General features: G+C 39.2%; 3 protein-coding genes across 3 annotated transcripts; 1 reads left to right on the top strand and 2 right to left on the bottom strand.

The window, feature by feature from the left end:
* The first annotated feature begins 4,513 nt into the window (after nucleotides 1-4,513).
* Nucleotides 4,514-6,585, top strand: APC10 (anaphase promoting complex 10). The gene is made up of 6 exons (XM_078587828.1): nucleotides 4,514-4,716; nucleotides 4,819-4,879; nucleotides 4,953-5,045; nucleotides 5,144-5,214; nucleotides 6,023-6,127; nucleotides 6,227-6,585. Exons 1-6 carry the CDS (start codon nucleotides 4,541-4,543, stop codon nucleotides 6,294-6,296), a joined length of 576 nt encoding a protein of 191 aa, XP_078443954.1. The 5' UTR covers nucleotides 4,514-4,540; the 3' UTR covers nucleotides 6,297-6,585.
* A 2,754-nt stretch (nucleotides 6,586-9,339) lies between these two features.
* Nucleotides 9,340-10,869, bottom strand: LOC144712812 (cypmaclein-like). The gene is made up of 3 exons (XM_078587142.1): nucleotides 10,728-10,869; nucleotides 10,416-10,488; nucleotides 9,340-10,008 (listed from the first exon to the last, which is right to left on the bottom strand). Exons 1-3 carry the CDS (start codon nucleotides 10,785-10,787, stop codon nucleotides 9,824-9,826), a joined length of 318 nt encoding a protein of 105 aa, XP_078443268.1. The 5' UTR covers nucleotides 10,788-10,869; the 3' UTR covers nucleotides 9,340-9,823.
* A 576-nt stretch (nucleotides 10,870-11,445) lies between these two features.
* Nucleotides 11,446-19,959, bottom strand: EMB3108 (DEA(D/H)-box RNA helicase family protein). Its single transcript, XM_078587141.1, has 8 exons — nucleotides 19,527-19,959; nucleotides 18,898-19,188; nucleotides 18,158-18,280; nucleotides 17,530-17,972; nucleotides 13,700-14,027; nucleotides 12,735-12,887; nucleotides 11,731-11,782; nucleotides 11,446-11,660 (listed from the first exon to the last, which is right to left on the bottom strand). Exons 1-8 carry the CDS (start codon nucleotides 19,899-19,901, stop codon nucleotides 11,620-11,622), a joined length of 1,806 nt encoding a protein of 601 aa, XP_078443267.1. The 5' UTR covers nucleotides 19,902-19,959; the 3' UTR covers nucleotides 11,446-11,619.
* Nucleotides 19,960-21,960: the final 2,001 nt, after the last annotated feature.

Raw genomic sequence — 21,960 nt, 5'->3', positions numbered from 1 at the left:
GACGACTCTGCACTTCTCGTGGCCTATATAAGGCCCCCATGTACCCTTGAAGTAGGATGATTGAAGTTTATTGTTTAGTTGAAACTCTTATTTCTCCCCTCTGAGTGTTCTCTTTGCTAGAGAGTGCTTCTTTGCTTGTGGATTCAAGTACAACCCCATGTGGACTCAAGGGTTGGAGAAGCTAGTTCTATGGATTCAGGACTTAGCTCCTTCAAGAAGAGCAAGGCTTGTGGATTCAAGTCATGTTCCTATGTTGTTCGTGTACTAAGGCTACGTCATTTTTTGACTTGCAAAACTATTTTCTTTATGAATTTAAAAATAAATAAATCCCTTAAAATTTTTAACTAAATCTAAATAAATATTTTCTGACTTGTAAATTTTAAATTTTATTAATATTATAAAATTATCTTAAAATACCATAAAATCAAGAAAATTTGGAAATTCATTCTAAAATTGAAATAAGTGATTTTAACATGGATTTATGATGATTTCAATGAAAATAAGAACATAAGATGAATAAATTATTACTAATAATATAATTCCATTTATGATTATTGACACCCCACCAACTACCACCCAAAAATTTTCTCAACTGCTCCAATTTTGCATGCCTAATGAGGAATTGTTCTATGGAGGAATTATGAAGGGGGATGATGTTTTAGGATGTGATTTGATTGGGTTAAATCAATCTAACATTAGTAATATGTATTTGATGTAAATAATTAATTTGGAATGCTAACAAAGGTTATTGGATCACTGGAGTTGTTAACGAGACTAATATATGGGCCTGGAGGGTTACATGCAAATGGTATTTTGGACATTAGAATATATACTTAGTTTTGGGGGTTTTATGAAAATACCCACTTAGTATAAATAGGGGAAGACCAAAATTGTTCAGGGGTCTTTATTCTTCTCCCTTCTTCCCAGAGCTCCTATCCATTCCCGACTCGATCATGATGGTGTAATGATGGTGACGGAGGTTGAACGAAGCTCGTCATGATGGAGGAGATTCAATGTGCCGAGGATTTTGTGGATAAGTCTAGAGGCTGCACACATGAGCACCTCAACTTGTCTCGTTCGAGGATCCAAAAAATCACAGATGTGATCCTTGAACATGCTATTTGTTTCAATGTTTTGTTGATATTATTATGATTTCATTTAACTCTCTCCCCTGAATGGAATCATTATGTTCATCCATATGAAGACATATAAAACTAACACCACTCACACTAGCATTCATACATCATATATGACTTGTGTAAGATACACATTCATGTTTTTTTGACAGCATAAATAAGGGTATGATGTCTTTAATGTACCCTGAAATTAGAGACCAAAACAAAATCCCTCTCTCAAACTTTGTGCCATTGCGTGAAGGTTAGAAACTCACACATGTTCCTCCTTTGTTATAGCCTTAGGATGTGAATTCTTTTAAGTCGGGGCAGTGAAGCGAAATCCAGGGCTGATTATTTTGGAAGAGGGGCTAAGCACTAGTGTAAAACATAAGGATAGGGTAGATAAACCATGTATGTTGGGGGATAAAACTCTAGAGCTGCACGCAAATCTATCCCCATAAAGTATAAAAGGTAAAACTCATACCAAATTCATTTATTGGTGAACCAAACTTCAGGCTGCATGAGCGTTAGGACCAAAGTATCGTTGAATATTGCAAGGGGTTGGAAGTCCCATGGGATGGGTGTTGAAGAATGCATTATGATTGATGGAGAAAACTCTAGGTTATAGTGCAATTGTTGAGATACTGATCCCCACCAAGAGACTGTCAGCTTCTCCCTTTCAATGCATTTTAAGGTTTCCATGGAATGATAAAACTTAATGCATTGGATCATGTTTATTGAAGCCCTAAAATTCCCAACACGATCAAGAATATAAGATTAAAACATGACATTATACGATCACCTCACTATGACATGGGCTTTGGGGTGAATTGGCTTAAGGGACATCCACTATTTTCTTATTCGTTCGTTTCAATTGAAACCTTCAAGCCATAATATTCTTCCTTTCCATATGGACCCTCCACACTACACCTAAAGTCAATGAAAAGTACTAGTCCCAAATCAGAAAAAAATGAAACTGAAATCCTGGAAACTTATCACTTTCAATTAATTTTTCCTCCAATCTAAAAACAATGAAAATACACATTCTCAAACATAAAATACCAAGCTTTATTCATTGCTTCTCATCAATTTACTTCTTCAACGCAATACCTGTAACTCAAAAGGATCTGCAAACATATTTAGTTAGTCTTATGTGATTGGCTTGAGATATGAATCGTTATAAGAAGAGCTCAAAATTATAAAAATAAAATTTATTTTTAATAGATGTGAAAAATATTTCATAAAATCAAAAAATAAGGCATTTCCGCATAATTTCATCCATATGTTTTGAATCAGGGCACATTTAGGAAAATATAAAATGATTCCAAATTGATACATTAAATTTGATATGCCAATGTCCTTATCTATTGTGTCAATAAGAATATTTACAATACATGTTTAAAAACTATAAATCAATGTATTATGATCTCATTCTTGTTCATTTTGTCATTGCATGTATGTTAGAACTTCATTATAAACATCACACCATAATAATGGCAAATAAATATTTATTTCAATGAACATAAGTGAAAATTTTAAGTATGATTATCTTGTGGGCCACATAATATCCATGAATATTTGATGAATAAATTAAAGTATGATTAACCCAAATAAATTAAAGAAAATCTGAAGAAAAATCAATGAAAAAAAAATCATAATGAAAAATTAATTAATTTTAAGTATGATTATAGATTTTGATCCTTTTTTTATTTTATACAATTTGTATAATTATTTGGAAGATGCCTAGAATGAGGATAATATATATAAAAAAACAAGTCGGGAAATTCGAAGAGAATAAGATGATAGTTATGAAGCCAAATAGAGAAATTTTGTTTCAAATGTGAAATAGTAATTGTGGGGATCTGGGTCTAATGGATAACTATGTATTGATAAGAATTTAAACTGATTAAAACAAAACAAAGAATAACTACATACATCATAATTAAAATAAATGAATTACATATTAGGTTAAAGAAATGAAATTGGTTTAACCCTTGGTAGATATACTCAGTTATCTAATAGGCCCAGATTGGAAATCTATGTGGTATCTTTATATTGGGAAGTCTTCTAGTTCTAATGAGCAAGGGAGCTGAACATTATGAATGCATTTGTAGTGTACACTATGTACGAGATCATATAAATTCAATAAAAATCATTATTTCCCGTTCCATCTTATCAGTATGAAAGTTTGAATGATCTTACATATTTATCTATCAAAACCATCACTACATAAATGCCAAATTCTATTTTATCACTTTGAAATTACTGCATTTCAATGTGATTGACATCACTTTCTTGTGATCTATTTGGATCCACCCGTTGCGCCTTATTATGGCATTAATATGCACCTTATACGAGTTTTGAGAGTTTATATTCTCTACCTCCATCTGGCTCAGTAAATCATCATTGTGCACTAGATATATTTTTATTTTCTCTAAATATGTATATATGCTGTGATCATTAAGACACTATACCCACTCACTCAATATACAATACTCGTGGCTCTTTTACATTCTTAAGAATAGCATTTCTTTTCTTGACTATGGTTCAGTAATTTTTAGTCTGTTATGACTCATACATATGATATGTTATCCTATTAAATTCAAAGCATTCAAAAAGTGATAAAAAATACCACAAATGACATCACAGTTTTGTCATCCTAAATCTTCATTATTCTGTTACAAATTTTCTACCTAACTATCAATATCAATTTTTATATAGTATCTTACATTGACTAGTCAACCTGACCAGATCTGGACTGAACATTAGGTAAGGTTTAGGTCTTTGCTAAAAACCTGGGCTGGACCGAGATGGCCAAACCCTAATTATAACTAGAAATACAGTGTGCAGGGACGCGGACAGGATGATTTTTTCGTTGTCGGATGAAAAAATCATCCCGTCCAAGGATTTGGACGAAAGTCGGGGCAAAACCTGTCCCATCCGATGGTCCCCCAGGACGGACGAATCTGGACGAAAAACCGTTGGATTCACATCTGACGGTTGAGATGCAGCCACGTGGCCTCGCTAAGACAATTTGCATCAAAGTCCCTGTATTTTCACTCGCACAGATGTCCCTTTGCATTCTCTCTCCTCCGGATATCCCTCACAAACTTTTTAAAATATAAAACGGGTTTTTTCGGCCAAGACGAGGCATGGGAAGGTTATTTCCCGGACGGGATGAAAATTCGTTCTGGGAGGACTGGATGAGACGGGTTTTCGTACCGTCGGACGAAAAATTCGTCCCGTGCCTCGTCCCTGCACTGAATCCGGACGTCAGACGGGGACGAAATTCGTCCCGTCCCGTCATCGTCCATGTCCGGGGCGATCCAGAACTATTTCCAGAAACCATTATTAACCGTCATCCGTCATCCATCGTTTGCCTTTTGAAAATTGGGGAAGCGGGTAGAGAGAGAATTTAGAAAGGAATGGCGACGGAGTCGGAGGGAGAGGACGACGTGGGCAGGTTAACAGGAGACCAGGAGCTCGTCGTCGATGGCGATCTGCGAGAGATGGCGAAGAAGGCCGCGTGGAGCGTCAGCTCCTGCAAGCCCGGCAATGGCGTCCTCCTCCTCCGCGACGACAACCTCGAAACCTACTGGCAGTTCGTCTTCTTCTTTTTTTTCTAATTTTTTCCCTTTTTTTTCATCATCATCATCATCTTCTTCTAGTTCTGATCATGCTAGGGTTTTCCTTTTTCTTCCAGATCCGACGGCGCTCAGCCTCATTTGGTTAATATACAGTTTCAGAAAAAGGTCAAGCTGCAAGTACGTGATCTCTCTTCCCCCTCTTTTCGATTCCTGATTCTGAATTCCTGTCTCTGGCCTGCTCCGCGATCAGCTTCTCGTTCTTTACGTGGATTTCAAGCTTGACGAGAGTTACACTCCGAGTAGGATTTCTGTTCGTGCGGGCGACGGATTCCATAACCTGAAGGTGATCTCTCGCTTTCGTCAAGATTTGCTTCCCCAGATATCAAAATTCGATGGTTTTTGTTTGCTAGAATTTGCGCTGAAGATTAATCTTTCTGACAGGAGATAAAAACAGTGAAGCTTGTCAAGCCCGTTGGTTGGGTCTACATATCCTTCTCTGGGACAGATCCACGGTTTGCTCATTCACTTTGTCCTGCATCTAATTGGGTAGTTAATTTGCACAGAATTGTATAATTAATTTGCACCAATAGCTTGCCCGTGTGAATAGCTTATGATTGATTCTACTGCGATCCAAAAGGTTATATCTAATTGCATCACTTGTTACTTCAACTTGGCTCTGACTGGCGTGATGAACACCTCTTGATTGTAATAATCAGATTAGATTTCGACGAGATTCCTCTTAGAAATTCTTATACTTCCCGGTTGTATCAATCACTGTTGCAAATAAAGAACAGAATGTGATTATGAGATGAGGCTTCTGCTTGACTCTAATGTAATCCTATGATTATCAACTAATTGCATAACTCGTCACTTCGATTCAGCTCTAACTGGAGTCGGACGTGATTCATTGTTGGGATTATAATTTTTGTCAAAAAAATTAGAATCCCAAAAGGTTATATTTATTTGCATCACTTGTTACTTCAACTTGGCTCTGAGTTGTGTGATGAACACGACTTGATTGTAATAATTGGATTCGATTTCGACGAGATTCTTCTTAGAAATCCTTATACTTGCCGGTAGTATCAATCACTGTTTCAAATAAACAACAGAATGTGATTATGAGATGAGGCTTCTGCTTGATTCTAATGTAATCCTATGATTATCAACTAATTGCATAAATCGTCACTTTGACTCAGCTCTAACTGGATTCGGACGTGATTCATCGTTGAGATTCTAATTTCTTTAAAAAAGATCATTGAGATTCTTATAATTCCCGATAATAGCCATGATTATGAACATAAGAGAAGGATTTTTGTGCAGAGATGCGTTCATCCACACGTTCATGCTGCAGCTGGCAGTGATAGCCAACCATCTGAATGGCAGGGACACGCACATCAGGCAGATCAAAGTTTATGGCCCTCGCCCGTAATTAAAATTCTCCCATTTTTTCTAATCTCTCTCTCTCTCTCTATTTATAATCAACGGACATTCCCCATCAATCCTTTTCCATTGGTGTTCTTGCAGGAATCCTATTCCAAACCAGCCATTTCACTTCACCTCGACAGAGTTTCTCACCTATGCGGCTCTCAGGTGATGAAGTGATCTTTGTGGGAAGCTAATTCCCACAGGATGAAGCCCTCAGTTTCTCTCTCTACAGGGAGAAGGTGATGTCTCTCTCTTGGCTAGTCCACATGAATGGGAGCCCTTAGTCAACTCATGGGATGTCACCAGAATTTGCCTCACCAGCTAAATGTGAGAATCTCCTTCCACCTCTCTCTAGGAAATATTGATGTCTTCGTCATGGTTGTGTCGCCCTGATGAAAGAAAGCCTTTTCTCTCTCTATGTTTCTCTCTCTTTGGGAAAGAAGTCTTCTCCCTCTCTCTATTGAAGTAAGTGATGGCTCTCTCATGGGTTGACAGTAGTCATCAGAATTTACTTGGCCATCTGGATAAAACTCTTCTTCCAGCTGCCCTCATGCTAAAATCCACAACAAAACCTTTTTACTAGGCTTTGTGGACGATGACAGATGACGATTTTGGACGGATGGGACGGGACTCAACGATCATTCTGTTCAGCTCCATGAAATTTCATTTTGTCCTGGTAGTCATTCGCCCTGATTCTTCATTGTCTCCGTTCCGTCATCAACCCCATTCCATCATTTGTCCCCGATGAAAAATGTGAAGGATGACGGACAGATGGATGGATGGATCGATGACAAAATGGACGAGACAAACAAGGAATCTGATCCACTACCTTACTCTTTATTTGAAGATCTGATCTTCTCTGGATGACTCTCTAGTTAAATGGATGAAACAATCCAATCTATTGTTGGCTCGGTTGTGATCTGATCGCACGCCGGTTATCCATGGATTCATACTTCATCATTATCATCATTATCATCATCATCATCATCATCGTCCTCATCGCCTACTTGCTCCAACATTTCTGTGTAAAATTTGGTTTATTAAAAATAAAATCTCACACGCCATTCGATCTCTCCCTCTACACTTCTATCTCTTATCTCCTCTCTCTCCCTTTACTTCTTTCATTGTCCCTTATACTCTCCCTTTTCCCCTCTCACTCTCCCTCTGCAGTCACCATCCCTGTCGTGGAGGGTCCTTGTCCCCTTTTGCGATGGTCTTTTCTTAAAAAAAATGTATTTTATGAACACTTCCGTCATCCAAATTGTCATCATTCATCCTCTGTCATCCGTTCCATCATTTTCGTCATCAGTCATATGTGACTAATTTCTCCGGACGAGGACGGATAACGAACTCTGATGGAATGGAGGATGGACCATCATCCGTCCAACAAGCGGACCCATCTCCCTCTGTATATATATATATATATCTCTCTCTGAGATAGGGTGTTACTAACGATATCTCTTATCTGGAGAAGTCTGAAACATGTCCAATAACTATAACGGATATCGATAACGATAATGGATATCGTTAAGCAGATAACGATGTCAGATACCGATATTGTTAAGTTAGATAACGATATCGATTACAGAATGATAAAGTTTTTGACAGCCGATAACAGTACTGATAATGTTAAGCGTCTCTCTCTCTCTGGGTATCTCTCCCTCTCTCTCCGTCTCTTGCTCTCCTTCCAGCTCTCTCGCTCACCCTCCTGCTCTCTCTCTCTCTCTCTCTCTCTCACATTCTCTCTCCCGGTGTGGATCTCTCTCTCTCTCTCTCTCTCTCTCTCTCTCTCTCTCGTTCTATCGCCATCGCTCCCTCTCTCTGATGCTCGCTTCTTCTCCAGCTCTCTTTGTCTCTCTGGCTCTACTTCCCCAATCTCTCTCTCTCTCTCTCTCTAGACTCCCCCAATCTCTCTCGCAATCGTCTATCTGTATCTAACTGTCGCTCTTTCTCTCTCGCGATAGAGAGACATATACTCTGATTCAATATGCGAATACAAGTATGCCATAATAATGAATATTAGAATGTTATATAAGTAATATTATTCGATATCCAATATCTGTTCAGTATCTGATATCGGAACAGAAGAATCTCCTAAATTGAGAAACGCTCCTAGATAACAGATATGATAACGGGTAGCGGACGAGAAAATTCCGTTATCCGTTATTGTTATCCTATATCGGGATAACAGATGTCCAATACTAAACTAGGCTTTGACATTTTGGACTGGGGACCGGGACCGGACTAAACAAAACCGCGCCGGAACTGGACCGAACTTCAGGTAAGTTTTAGGTCCATGCCGAAAAACCGAAACAGACCGGACTGGAACCTAACCAAACTTCAGGTAAGGTTTAGGTCAATGCCAGAAAACCAGACCGGACCGGGACCGTCAAACCCTAAACGAAACAACCTCTGATGTCATTATCCCACATCCAGTTTCGTATTTCTCTCTCATAGTATCATGAGAGAGAAATATCTCTCTCTCTCTCTCTCACTCTCTCTTTCTCTCTCAGAATTGGTAATGCCTCTGTCATGGATGCGTCACGCATATCAGAGCCCTTCGTCATACTTGGTTGATTCCGGAAGCCTCACGACAAAAATCTCTCTCTCTCTCTCTATGTTTCTCTCTCTATTGGAAACAGTGGTATCTCTCTCTCATAGTATCATGGCCCGCCCACAGACCTTAAAAACCCTGTAATGACAAACCTCTTCTGACTGGCAGAGTGCCAGAACATACTATCCTCTGCGTAGAAGCACTCACTTTCTTCATCTCTCCCTACGTCTTGAATACTATGATGTCTCTCTCATCCCACACAAATGGGAACCGGACTACTTTCTCTCTCTCTGTGTCGGGAAAATTTTAATATCTCTCTCATCTCTCCCAATGGAGAAACGCATTACAGTCTCACTCGAGCCCTCATTTTCTCTCTCTATAATACATCTCTCTATCTATCTCGCGGAAGTATCGACGTCTCTCTCATCCCACCCAAATGGAGAATGCACCACAGTTTCACTGGAGCCCTCGTTTTTTCTCTCTCTATCATCCATCTCTATCTTTCTAACTCGCGGAAACTACGGTGTCTCTCATCCCACTAAAATGAGAACAGCACCACACTCTTACTCGAGCACCCGTTTCCTCTCTCCATCGTATAAACTATCATGTCTCTCTCATTGCTCCATTGAAAATGCTATAACTGCATCTTACGAAGGGGTAGAAAAAACTAGCAAATACCATCGTTTATGCTGTGGTAAACAGAGGGAGAGAGAAAGAGATAGACTGAGAGAGAGATAGATAGATAGATAGATAAAGAGATAGAGTGATCGAGAGAGGGAGAGAGAGTGAGATAGATAGATAGATAGATAGACAGACAGAGAGAGGTAGAGACATAGAGAGGGAGAGATAGATAGATAGAGAGAGGTAGAGACACATAGAGAGGGAGAGATAGATAGATAGTAGATAGATAGATAGAGAGACAGAGAGAGAGGTAGAGAGACATAGAGAGGGAGAGATAGATAGATAGAGAGACATAGAGAGGGAGAGATAGATAGATAGAGAGACAGAGAGAGAGGTCGAGAGACATAGAGAGGGAGAGATAGATAGATAGAGACAGAGAGAGAGGTCGAGAGACATAGAGAGGGAGAGATAGATAGATAGAGAGAGAGAGAGGTAGAGATAGAGAGAGAGAGAGAGAGAGATTAAGGGCACTTGGTGGCGTTACGGTGGGTGGTCATGTTGGCGTAACAGGGGCCGCACATCTCCCTGTTACCGGCGGTGCCCGGCGGCACGCAGCCGCACCGCCGGCAGCACGTCTGGCACACGCGGTTGCAGTGGTTCGGCCGCGAGTGCTTCGAGCACCTCACCAAGCACAGCCCCGGGCATGCTGCATCCATTCACACCATGTAGAGAGAGACATAAACATCTTCATCCCCCACTCAGATAGAGAGAGAGATACATGCACTACCATACATATTACCTATGCATGACGACACCCGCCTACGATGCATCATGCATGTATTCATTCACAGATAGAGAGAGAGAGAGAGAATGAGTGAGAGAAAGACAGATAGATAGAGAGAATGAATGAGAGAAAGACAGATAGATAGAGAGAATGAGAGATGGAGGGACAGAGAATGAGTGAGAGAAAGACAGATAGAGAGAAGAAGAGATAGAAGGAGACAATGAGAGAAAGAGAGAGTTAGAGAGAGAGAGAGAAAGAGAAAAAAAAGAGAGATAGAGAGAGAGAGAGAGAAAGAGAGAGAGAGTTAGATAGAGAGAGAAAGAGAGCACCTTTCTCATCCACGGGGACGGGCGCCACTGGGGCAGGAGCACGCTGCGGAGGCACTCCGCTGTCCAAAGAGACCTACAATGAACAGACAGAGAAAGCAAGAGTTAGAGAGATAGAGTATGAGATATATATATATATATATATAGAGAGAGAGAAAGCGTATGAGAGAGAGATATGAGAGATATATAGAGAGAGTATGAGAGAGAGAGTATGAGAGATATATTGAGAGAGTATGAGAGAGAGAGTATGAGAGATATATTGAGAGAGTATGAGAGATATATTGAGAGAGTATGAGAGAGAGAGAGAGAGCTTACAGTGAGGGCGACTAGCAAGACGGAGATGAAGACGAAGAGGGTGATCGTGCCGCGAGCCATGGCGGATGAAGAAGAGAGAAGTTACACTCCAGAGTGGGGAAGCAACTTTCAGTATAAATAGACCCCATAAATCCAATTTCTTTTACCAAAAAAACATAAAAAAATTAACAAGTATAATCGCAGACTTGGAGTGCACCACAGCTGGGCTCTGGCAGATAGGCTCTGCTGCGGCGTCGTTTCTAGGGAAACGCACTCTCTTTCTCTCTCCTCTCTCTAGGACCTTCTCTCTCTATTTTATTACCATCTCTCTCTTTACCCACCCTGGAGCTGCAGTCTTGATTACCTTTCTCTCTCTAGACTCTACTTTCTTCCTCTAGACAGCGGCGGCAAAGCTGTGGGCCATTACTTTGTCCTCTTTCCAACCTCTCTCTAGACTCCACGTGCAAGAGAATATGACTCTTTCTCTCTCATCCTCTCTCTCTCTCTATCATTCTCGCTCTAACCCTTTCTCAGTGATTTTTCCCTATCAAATTCACTGGACCCATTTTTTAGTTTAAAATCTAAATATAATTTATTCTTGGTGATCATATTATGTATACTGTTTGCATTGCATGCCACTGATGGGATTTATTGAAGACATGGTTTGTTCCATAATTTGTAGGCCTGAATTCAATTTTTAACCAGTATATTTATACTACTGACTTGCCATTGATGGAAGTTTAGTTAGACATAGTTTATTCCATAAATTGTTGGTCTCTCTCTCTCTCTTTCTCTCTAAATTTCAAGAGAGAGAGAGAAGTATGGACATTTTACCTGCTGTAAACCATAGAGGAAGCCATTAATTAAAAATTGTCAACGCCAGTCACCATTGCAGAAAAGTCAACGGAAGCCCTCATGTTACAACTCTGACTGGGGCACCAAGTGAGTCCCTGCCTGAAAAAGTCAATAAAGGAAAAGTCAACGAAAATACCCATCGTTCTCTTAGGGTTGACTTTGGAATTACCCCTCTTCTTGAGCTTATTCCGGAAGCTTCTCTTCCTGCTGAAAGCCTTTTCCTGCAAAGATAAATAAACGTCATTTAAATACCAAAGTGGCTTTAATTCAGAAATCTTTTAATATGTAGATATCTTAGGAATTTTATACCTAGGGTTCTTATTTGGATGTGATTGGCTGTTGGGTCCAGAAAAATAAGGGTTGATGAGAGGGAGAAAGAACTTAAAGTGGTTAATATCCATTTTGCATGCTTTACTTAGGTATCTTATTCATTTGGATACACAGAATGGCTCTAATTCAGCATTGACTTCCTTAGCCCAAGAGCCTACTACATGAAAATAACAATTTTGTAGCTCAAATGTTATGTTGGTTCTCCCTCCCAGTAGCCCTTTTTTTTATGGACTCAAAATCCAAATAGGAATCCGGGATCTCAAAATTAGTAAAATATCTAAATAAAGCAAATATTTATAAAAAAATATCGAAATAAAGCAAGTAATGCTGTTTCTCCCTTTCACCGGGACAAAAATCTAGTACAAGCAAATAGCACTTTTGGAGTTTTAAATTAGAGAGATATCAGACAATCCATGTAAAGGTTATTCCCCCTTTGTTAGGATTTGACTTTGGACAATAAAATTTCACAGACGAATATTTGGGAGTTATAAATCAGTGAGATATCAGAAAATTCCATTTAACGTTGTCTCCCCCCAGCTGGGGTTGACGAGCTGGACAGAAAACTGCTATTTTCAAGTCGAAAATTTGGAATTTAAAATTAATGAGATCCCAGAAAAATCCACGTAAAGTTTATTTTCCCTCTCACTGGGATAAAAATTAGTGAGATATAAGAAAATTCTTGTAAATTTGATTCTCCCTCGTCATCTGAATAAAATATGAACGGCTGACACAAGCAAAGGATAAAGGCTGATTCCCCTCCAGAATCAAGAAAATAATTAGATAATTTCATCTGATAAGTAATTTTTCTTTGATGTAGATAACAAAATATTGGTGAATTATTACCAGGGGTTGTTCCGTCCTCCCGGCCGCACGTACAGCAGTAACGAGCTCTCTGTTTGCTTCTGAGTAAAGGATTGTGACCCTTCCAGATTGACCAGCCCTCGCTGTACGGCCGACTCTGTGCAAAAAATCAACGGCTGACGTGGCAAATTCCGCCTGGCGAGAGGCAGCAACCCAAGTAAGTCATGCAGTATAGGAGATAAGAGATAATATTTCCAAAAACTTTACCGTTCTTGACAAATATGAAACAGGAGATTTTTTCTCAGCACAAAAAAAATCTCTATTACTTTATTTTCTCTTCCCCTCGATAGGGAGGATTCTGAAAACACTTATTTTAACTTAGAAAAACCCGTCCCCTTGAAACATAGAAACCCTATACAGTGTATGCCTTCATATGATTATTGAAAATTATGATACCTCATTGGGAATTTGTACCCGTACAACCTCTCTCATATAGACTATAGAAAGAATTTTATTTTTTTGAACAATACTATAGAAAGAAAATTATCATACTTAATAAAGAGAATTGAACAATGTGAAGGATTATGCTTCCTTTTTCTCCTGTGATACAAACCTTAACCCCTCCAAGGTTGAGATCTTATTGAAGCATAATCCGATATATGATAAGAAGGATATGATCCTTGACTTGAGACCGATCTAGAACAAGAAAATGGAAGAGGAGGGAGATGCCAACAGTAAGATTGCCGCCGAGAGAGAAAGAGGGGACTTGGCGCGTCTCCAGTTGAGGGAAACAAAATTGGAATGACTTTGCCAAGATAAAACTTCCAAATGATTCACACTTCCTGAAAGAAGGGCTGTAAATATTGAAAGGGAACATAGATATAGGGGTCTGTGTTTCCACTATCTTGTACTACCCAAAGATACTAACCTTTAGAAGCTATTATGTTTAGTTGAGCATAATTTAGTAGTATGAAAGCATCTACTTAGTTTTTAGAGAACCATTATACCTGAATAACATGACCAACATTGGGAATATCCAGACCGCGGGCCGCTGCATCAGTGCACACAAGCACGCCTCCTTTTTCCCGAAAATCGACCAAGTTTTGTGTTCTTCCCTCTAACGAGCTGTTCCTGTGATAACCAAAGCATTCAATGCCAGTACGTTGGAGTATTCCTTCAATTGCCTCTGCGGATTCTACAGTGTTTACAAACACCATAGTCCGGCAGATCTCATTATCAGAGTCACCCATCATGGATTTGAAACCAGATTGCACAGCGTTTATTAGAGCATCAACTTGTGTATCCACATCAACTTGAACCCACGTTTGCTCCAACCTATAGCATCAGATAATCATCATTATCATCACCATCATCAATTAATGAGTTAAGTTTCCAAAACTGAAGAAGCAGGATAGTAGATATCGTGCGTTGAATAATCTTTTTAAATTTTAGGCATTTTCTGAACTAATATTATAAATTCATAGACAATTGATCTTTCGCGCAGTCCTAATATTTTATCCAAAAAATAAGGTGTTTCGCCCAGTTAAATTCTGTATTACATATTAAAATATTTTTTCTTTAAAAATATTAAATTCAAGAAGTTAATAATCCAGGCTTTTAGAATTTGCTAAGATACTTTATAAGTAACCATCAAAATTGAACCCAGGGGGAGAATCCATAAGAGTTTCATCTAAAGAAGATAAAATGGAAATGCCTGACACAATGATGGTCAGGTCAACAGATTTTAAAGAATCAATCTTAAGTGTTTGCCAGTGGTTAAAAATCCTCAGACTCAGCTTCACCAGGCGTCCACGTGTATTGGAAAAACCCTAGAAAGGTGAGGACAATTTTCGTTCACCGGATGACTGTCGAAGAGAACTATGCTCCAGGCTGATGAACATACCTATTAGCCCCAGATCTGATGACATAAGAAAACAAATAATAAATACTGGGAACACACTACACTCAGGCTGGCAATCCCCCTCAAACTGGTAGGTAAATACTCCTCATGCCAATCTAGGAGAAGAGCTGGTGAAATTGATATGACTCCGAACGATGAAACTCCAATAAGATGTGCCCCCCCCCAAAAAAAAATACAGAGTTTCCTTGGTGGTTTGTGACCGCAAGATCAAAGAATATCAGAAAAGGCAATCTGTTCAAGAAAATACGAACTATGATAGAGAAGAGGGGAACAAAACCAATGTGAACAAGAATGCCAAGCAGTTCAGAATATAAAGTTAGAGAGAAGAGGAATTGCGCTGGATCGGACACACCCTCCTGCAGTAGGAGAATCTCCTCGCTCACCCCCCTCTCAGATGTGACGGTGTTCTTCCAAAAGACTTCACGTCCTCCCTCCCTTGTTCGAGACGATATTTATAAGTTGGAGTTCCTGCATAAGTCTGTTTGCACGTGTTACTTGAACATGTGACGTGGGCTTTCTTCCTTCATTTCTCCATGTAATGCAAGGGGAGGCTCGTATCAGAAATACACCACCTGCGGTACCCTTGGTAAAATATCTGCCACCTGATCCGCTGATTGAACGTGCTTCAACTGGATGATCTTTGCATCAATATTTTCCTGCATAAAATGTCTACCGATCTCCATGTGCTTCATTGTATCACGTTGCACTAGATTATGCGCAATGTCAATCGCTAATCCGCTATAACAATAATGTACAGTATAGTAGACACATTTTGGGTAATAGTGAGGTCCTGTGGAATGCCCCGGATCCACACTATTTTGCAAATGCCCTTCGCCACTGATCTGAACTCCACCCAGCACTTGAACGTGCCAGGACCTTTTGCTTCTTACTGCACCAGGTGAAAAGACTTCCACCAAGGAACACAGTAGCCAGTAGTCAACTGACAATCAAGAACAGACCCTCCATAATCTGCAGCTATGAAGGCCTCCGTCGCTAGTACTTCATTTCAAAGAAAAATCGAGCCATGGTCAGCAGTCCCTTTCAATAGGCTTGCAGTTTGAATACCACCTACATAAGAAAGTACATGAACTAATGCAATGCCCGATCTGGATTGGTTGAGATCGCATTTCCTCCATAAGGTGATGAAACCTTGTCCATAGTAACATCTCCCCTTGAATGAAAACCTCTTATGTTTGGTGCCTTGAGAAGCATCGCGCACTAATGTTTATCAACAAGAACTAGAAACAATTTTTCCAAGAGTTCAAATGATGGATGTCCCAAGCAAGAATGGAACACTTTTACTTGTTCCACAAACAGAAGATTATCTTCTCCAATCTGTCATTATCCATCCACGTTCAGCAAGCTGTACCTCTCTTCAATTGATCCAATCCTTAAGTTCAACTTCTTGTCAAAAAAAATAGCCAGATTCAGAGTAAGTAATGTGTCTTTTACCAATTTATGAGATGTAATTATCAGCGCTTTAAGCTTAAGGTCATTGCCAACAGTCAGAAGACTTGAATGAATTATATGTACCAATGAAGGCACAATACACAACCGTAAAAACCACTGAAATGTTTGCCGGCCAGACCATACTATTCAGTTTTTCTAACTCCTCTTTCAGGATGAAGAGGTTGCTGAGTGTGGGATGATGGGCATCATCATCACTGGCAGAGGGTTGATCTCCCTTTGCAGGATCCGGAACACTTGCCTCATGCGCCTGGGTATGTCTGGGTGGTCAACCATGTATATCCCAGTAATTCTCCTTCTTAAGTCCCTTCCGCTTTTAGTGTGAACATATAAGTGGGTCCTTGACCTCCCAAGAAGATTAAACTTTGGTGTCTTGGTCTTTGCCATCAAACCAGAACTCAATTAGTGTGTCTGCCGCCAATTAGGGTGTCTGCTGTAGCCTAGTTTCTTCTTCAATTATGATCTGAACGGCTCCCTCCAATGTTGGAACATTTTATTAGTTCAGAATTTAGCTCCTTAGGGACTCATATTCAGCGTTGAGGTTAATAAGAAACCTGTATAGACCTCTGTTACAGCATAGTGGTGGTACAAGAAGTCTGTACCAAGAATGGGCCTGTAATGATCAATTTTGTACGAAAGAGCCTGCATTTCAGACACATATTCCTGGACAGTCTTATCACCTTGTTGAAGATGTGTCGCCTTGGCGATGAATTTATAAATACGCCAGTCATTATTCTGCTTTTCGCAGTTTTTATGAATCTGATCCCAGATCTGTTTTGAAGTGTTGAGGAGAATATACCTGTGGATCAAGTCTCCTCTTATACCACCTTCTGCATTCTACACAGCATAACAGGAATTGGATGCTCGCATTTCCTCCATACGATGATGGTTAAAGGATCATATCAACAAACTTGCTCCAATTCCCCTATAGCCTCAAGATTCCCAGTGAGGCTCCCCGGAAACTCCAGCCGAAGTCCTCAGATCTCAACCAACAATAGGTAGCAAGTGCCAAGCTACACCATGCGGATTAGGTTTGCAGATTGTTCTGATCTGATAGCATATTTGCTAGTGGTTGAAGATCCTCCACTTAAGCTACACCTGACATATACCACGTGCTTTGGAAAAACTCTGGAAAGGTGGGGACAGGAAGAAACAAAACCTCGCCGGTTTCATTAACCTAGTTTAAATACTAGGTTAAAGGTGGCTGGCCTAATTGACAGACTCATTAGACCAGATCTGATAGCGTACGTAAACATATAATAAATAGCGGGAACACGCTAAGCTTCGGCAGATAGTAAGGTATATTTTGGATCAAAGCAAAACGCAACTCTAATATAATGGACAAAGATCTTTGCATCAGCCCAAAAAAGTACACGAGAAACAACACTTACAATCAGATAAAGTTAGTAGCATAAGTAAATATTCAGAGAACTAGAGAAGCAAGTGTACCTCGGATTATGCCGATGGAGAAAGCTCCCACTGACCCAAACTGCAGAAGGAAACGTTCTTTTCAAAACCCCCCCTGCAGTCTTCTTACCACTACTTGGAAGAGTGGCGGCAACAAATATGTATTGTTTACTTCGGGAGTAAACTTCTCTGGTCCTCCGCCAATCCCTTGGCTTGTTGGGTTTATTGCCATCTTCAGCGGCATCGGGATTTTCATTGACATCGGGATCTTCATCGACATGATCTGCATCCATGGCTTCATCTTCCTCTTCTATTGCAACAAAATCTGGTGGTACTCCTGGCTCTTTTTCTAGTTCAGAGACCTGAAGAGATCCTCCGGCTTGCATCCTTGACAGAACTTTTTCCTCATATCTAAACATATTTATCAGACGAGTGACTTGATTCTCAAAACTTCCACAAAGCAACATGTCAGCTTCGTCAAACACCTGCAAGATTGAAGCTTAGACGGGTGACCAAATACTGAAAAAGGAAAATAAAAGACGGGAATGTATTTAGTTTTTGGGGAACTGCGGCCAAGTGAGAAATAATGGCAAAGATTGATTTAGTATTTTTACAATCTACCAAGTCCTTGAATATGATAAACGTAAGGTAAAAATGAAAATAAAGTTACCACATGCTTTACTGCCTTCAGAAATGCAGGGCGGCGGCGGATTTCAGCATCAAATGAGAAAAGACTGTTCAATAATGCAACAGGAGTTGAAACGAGAATATCAGGCTGAACAACTGGCCATCCCTGCATTACACTTCCCAAAAGATTAATTACGCATAAACACAACGTAAAATAGAAGTAATAATCAGTATAATGGCTTGTCCTTTAAAAATGACACTCCATTTTCAATCGTTATCATAACTTTAGGGATCAGGATTTAACTTCTATGATATTAATTAGGCACCAACACGAAATAGTATTAATGACTTATCCTGAAATGATGACACTCCACCTTTGATTGTAATTACATTTTTTGGGGAACAGGCTTTAATTTCCAATAAATAAATTAGGGATTAACTCAAAAGATAAAATCATTAATCCATCTATTGGCTTCTCCTGTAACAAACAGTAGGCCATCCCTGCATTAAACTTTCTAAGAGATTAATTATGCATTAACACAACATAAAATTGAATTCTTAATCAGTCTAATAGCTTCTCCTGAAACGATGACATTCCAACGTTGAGTTGATCATAATTTTTGGGGACCAAGCATTATTTTCCAGGAGATCAATTATGCATTACAAGTCTTTATCAGTCTATCTACTAATCCCATAGTAAAGACACTCTAACTTCGATTGAAATCACAATTTTAGGGCCTCAGAATCTGCATAAGATGCAAATATTTTCAAAAGGATTCTTACGTGTCGTCCGCAAACTGCAGAAACCTTCAGAAGGCAGTTGCCCTGAGAATCTTTTAGAGAGTTTGCCATGTCGACAACTTGCTCACACAACATCACATTCGGGCAAATAACAACAACAGAAGCACCAGAAGATTCCTGAATCACTCTTTCAGAATTAGAATCTGCCTCTGTTTTAGCCATGGAAAACATTTTCTCGAACAATGGCACCAAATAACAATGCGTTTTTCCACTGCCGGTCTCGGCAGCAATGACTACATCGTTGCCCGACAGTACATGAGGAATGCTGGCAGCCTGCAATCCGTCAAAATAAAATTATGTTCAAAGAAAAATTCTCAACAACAAGTCAATTACTGTTCCCATAGAGAGAACTTACTGTTTAAGATACATTCCTAGTGTCCTATTTGTTGTTAAACTTCATTTTTTTCCAATTTCGACCCTTATTCTGATTCCAATTACTATTGCTACAAATAAAACTTCTTCGTGACCCCTTTTAAACATAGAGACGATCCTTGCAGCTACATATTAATCCTAGAACCATAAAAAATAGGCACAATATATTCTTAAATTTGCTGAAAACTTGAAATTTTTCTAGAACGTTCCTCAATCGAACATCAAAGAAAAATACCCACCTGGATGAGGGAGGGCCTGCCGAGGCAGATACTAGATAATGCTTGGGAAAGCTCTTCAGATATCCCCAGAGAGCTCCAAGTGACACTTTCGGCCGCATGGAAGGTTTGTTGACCCACATGATTATCTTTCGCTTGGGCTCGGGCCACTGTAGCAAGAGACCTCCTTTCGCCTCTAGAAGCGTCCCGGAGCAAGAAAAATGAAGAAATGGGACGTGGGCAAGCGTGAAAAGCCGCGATAGAGGCTGAGAAGTTGCGAGAAGGGTGTAGAAATGAGGAGATTGGAGCAAGGAAAAAGGCCCTTCGGCGGGGGGGTTTTAGAGAGGGGATAGAACAAGGAAGAACCTCACTTCGAAGAAGCTGCCCGCAACGAATCATGGCCAAGCGCGGGGTGGCGGCGTTGTTTTTGGGTAATCTTCTCCGCCGCTTGCCCAACTGAGGTGTTTTTGTAAGCCCAGGCTTTTGCAAATAAAAGAAATGCATTCTGGGAATGCATTTTCATAAGAACGAAGGTTTTAAGCATTTTAAAAATAAGATTTTTTTAGTGCATTTTGGTAAGAAAAATGCTTTTAATGTACTTTAAAAAGAAAATTGTTGCTACTGCATTTTGATAACAAAAAAGTTTGAAATGGGTTTTTGATAAGAAAAATGTTGTCAATGCATTTCCAGGAAAAATGTTGTAAATGCATTTTGCGATGAAAAATGTTTTTAATCTACTTTGATTTGAAAAATATCTTGTGAGGGATTAACCGTGATTCAAACACTATGAAAGCTAACTAATTGAATGGAAATGACCACAAGTTCATCCAACTTTAAGTAAAATCTCCAAAATAGAAACTCCTAGAAATGAACTATGTTGAGGATTATATCATGTCATTCCATATTACATAATTCATTTGATAATTTTGAATACCTAATGAAATTGTGTAACTATTTATCAAAAGCCTTGGGGTAGAAAATATCTATGTGAACTGTACTTATGAATCCATCATATTTGAAGGGAAATCTCAGATATCTGGGCCATGATGGATGAGAAAGATATTGATAAATTTCCCTATGAGACAATGGAGTTGTAAAAGGATTTGGGAATTGATGGATGTGGGCCTCGGCAGCTTTTTATGAATCAAGGATTTGTATGAATTTTTTTATAGTTAAAATGTATTTGGGTGGTTAGGTCCTTTGCGGCTCATGTAAAGCAAGGTTTTAAGTTTTTCTTACCGTTAAAGTAAAAGATAAGTTGTACATGCTTAAAACTAGTGTAAGTATCTATTTTGATAATGCAGGGGCTGGGTGAAATTTTAATTCAATTAAAATAATAATGTTTATAAAACCATAAATTACTATAAAACAACCAACCCACCCTCTAATATGTTGGTAACTTGAGTTACACTTTTACACTAAAAAAGGTAGGTTTGAACTAAGGGACTCAAAACAGACTTGTTTTTCTCTTAATATCATGCTTAGTATCTTTACTGATGTCAATCACACTTCCATGTCATGTTTAAGTTCGTTGGAATAAACATTTGTTTATTATCATCCACATGTGATGTTTGTAACGAAGTCTATGCGTTCATGTAGTTACTTAGTGAGTTATGATGAGACCATAATACATTGTTCAATAAAGTTGATATCCAAAATAGGATCATCATATTATCCAGAAAGAAGATCAATGTCTGACCTATTTTGAAAGAAGGAGATGATTATGATGATCCTATTTTGGATATCAACTTTATTGAACACCAAAGGTGGGGCTTGAATAGATAAAATTATCATATCCATGTGGTGATACTATCTCTTTCACTCGCTCTGAGCACAAGGAGTATACAGAAGAAGATAATGGGACAAAGAGAGCAATATAGATTGAGATTTCCATGGAAGACTGGTGACGCACACAAACAAACACATAACGAAAGAGGGCAACAATAGGAGTTGAACAAACAAGTCACAGAGAAAATTAGTATCTTTCTAAAATAGGGATCTTTCATGTTCTTTTATTTATTTTTGCATGTGATTTCTTGAATGGGCATGGTGACTTCTGGCCTTTGACATATTACCTTTGATGAAAGGCCACATGGCATATCATACTCTCCATTTCACCAAGTATCAAATTTCTACCCAGAGAATAATTAGGTCGGAAGGCCAAAATTTAATACATGTCTCAGTTAGATGGGATGGGGAAGAAAAACATTTCAGTCAGCCTTCCACTATAGGGTCTTCAAATTTTTTTCCATCACCAAGCATTTCAAAAGCTCCAGATATCAGGAGGGACATCAGTGTCCAAGATCCATATACCAGATAACAGTACAAATATCTGATTCCAAAATCTATCCTACTACTTGGAATCAATATCTAAAACCATCCTCTTTTCCTCAGATCCAGATATTGGATTGTCTGATGTTAGCTATTGGGAAGGATATTGGATGTCAAACACTATTCA

The sequence above is a fragment of the Wolffia australiana genome, chromosome 15 (genome assembly GCF_029677425.1).
Source record: "Wolffia australiana isolate 7733 chromosome 15, ASM2967742v1".
Classification (NCBI taxonomy): Eukaryota; Viridiplantae; Streptophyta; class Magnoliopsida; order Alismatales; family Araceae; genus Wolffia; species Wolffia australiana.
The sequence above is the reverse complement of the archived record's forward strand: the minus strand, read 5'-3'. Positions and strand labels throughout refer to the sequence as shown.

Excerpts from the sequence above, each read along its gene's own strand:
- APC10 (XM_078587828.1), top strand. The coding sequence starts at position 4,541 with ATGGCGACGGAGTCGGAGGGAGAGGACGACGTGGGCAGGTTAACAGGA. Across the intron at positions 5,046-5,143 it reads ACGGATTCCATAACCTGAAG|GAGATAAAAACAGTGAAGCT; the intron begins GTGATCTCTCGC and ends TCTTTCTGACAG. Across the intron at positions 6,128-6,226 it reads AAAGTTTATGGCCCTCGCCC|GAATCCTATTCCAAACCAGC; the intron begins GTAATTAAAATT and ends GTGTTCTTGCAG.
- LOC144712812 (XM_078587142.1), bottom strand. The coding sequence starts at position 10,787 with ATGGCTCGCGGCACGATCACCCTCTTCGTCTTCATCTCCGTCTTGCTA. Across the intron at positions 10,489-10,727 it reads TCTTGCTAGTCGCCCTCACT|GTCTCTTTGGACAGCGGAGT; the intron begins GTAAGCTCTCTC and ends TGTTCATTGTAG. Across the intron at positions 10,009-10,415 it reads CGTCCCCGTGGATGAGAAAG|CATGCCCGGGGCTGTGCTTG; the intron begins GTGCTCTCTTTC and ends GAATGGATGCAG.
- EMB3108 (XM_078587141.1), bottom strand. The coding sequence starts at position 19,901 with ATGATTCGTTGCGGGCAGCTTCTTCGAAGTGAGGTTCTTCCTTGTTCT. Across the intron at positions 19,189-19,526 it reads GCAGGCCCTCCCTCATCCAG|GCTGCCAGCATTCCTCATGT; the intron begins GTGGGTATTTTT and ends GACGGATTGCAG. Across the intron at positions 17,973-18,157 it reads TGAAGGCAGTAAAGCATGTG|GTGTTTGACGAAGCTGACAT; the intron begins GTAACTTTATTT and ends TCAATCTTGCAG.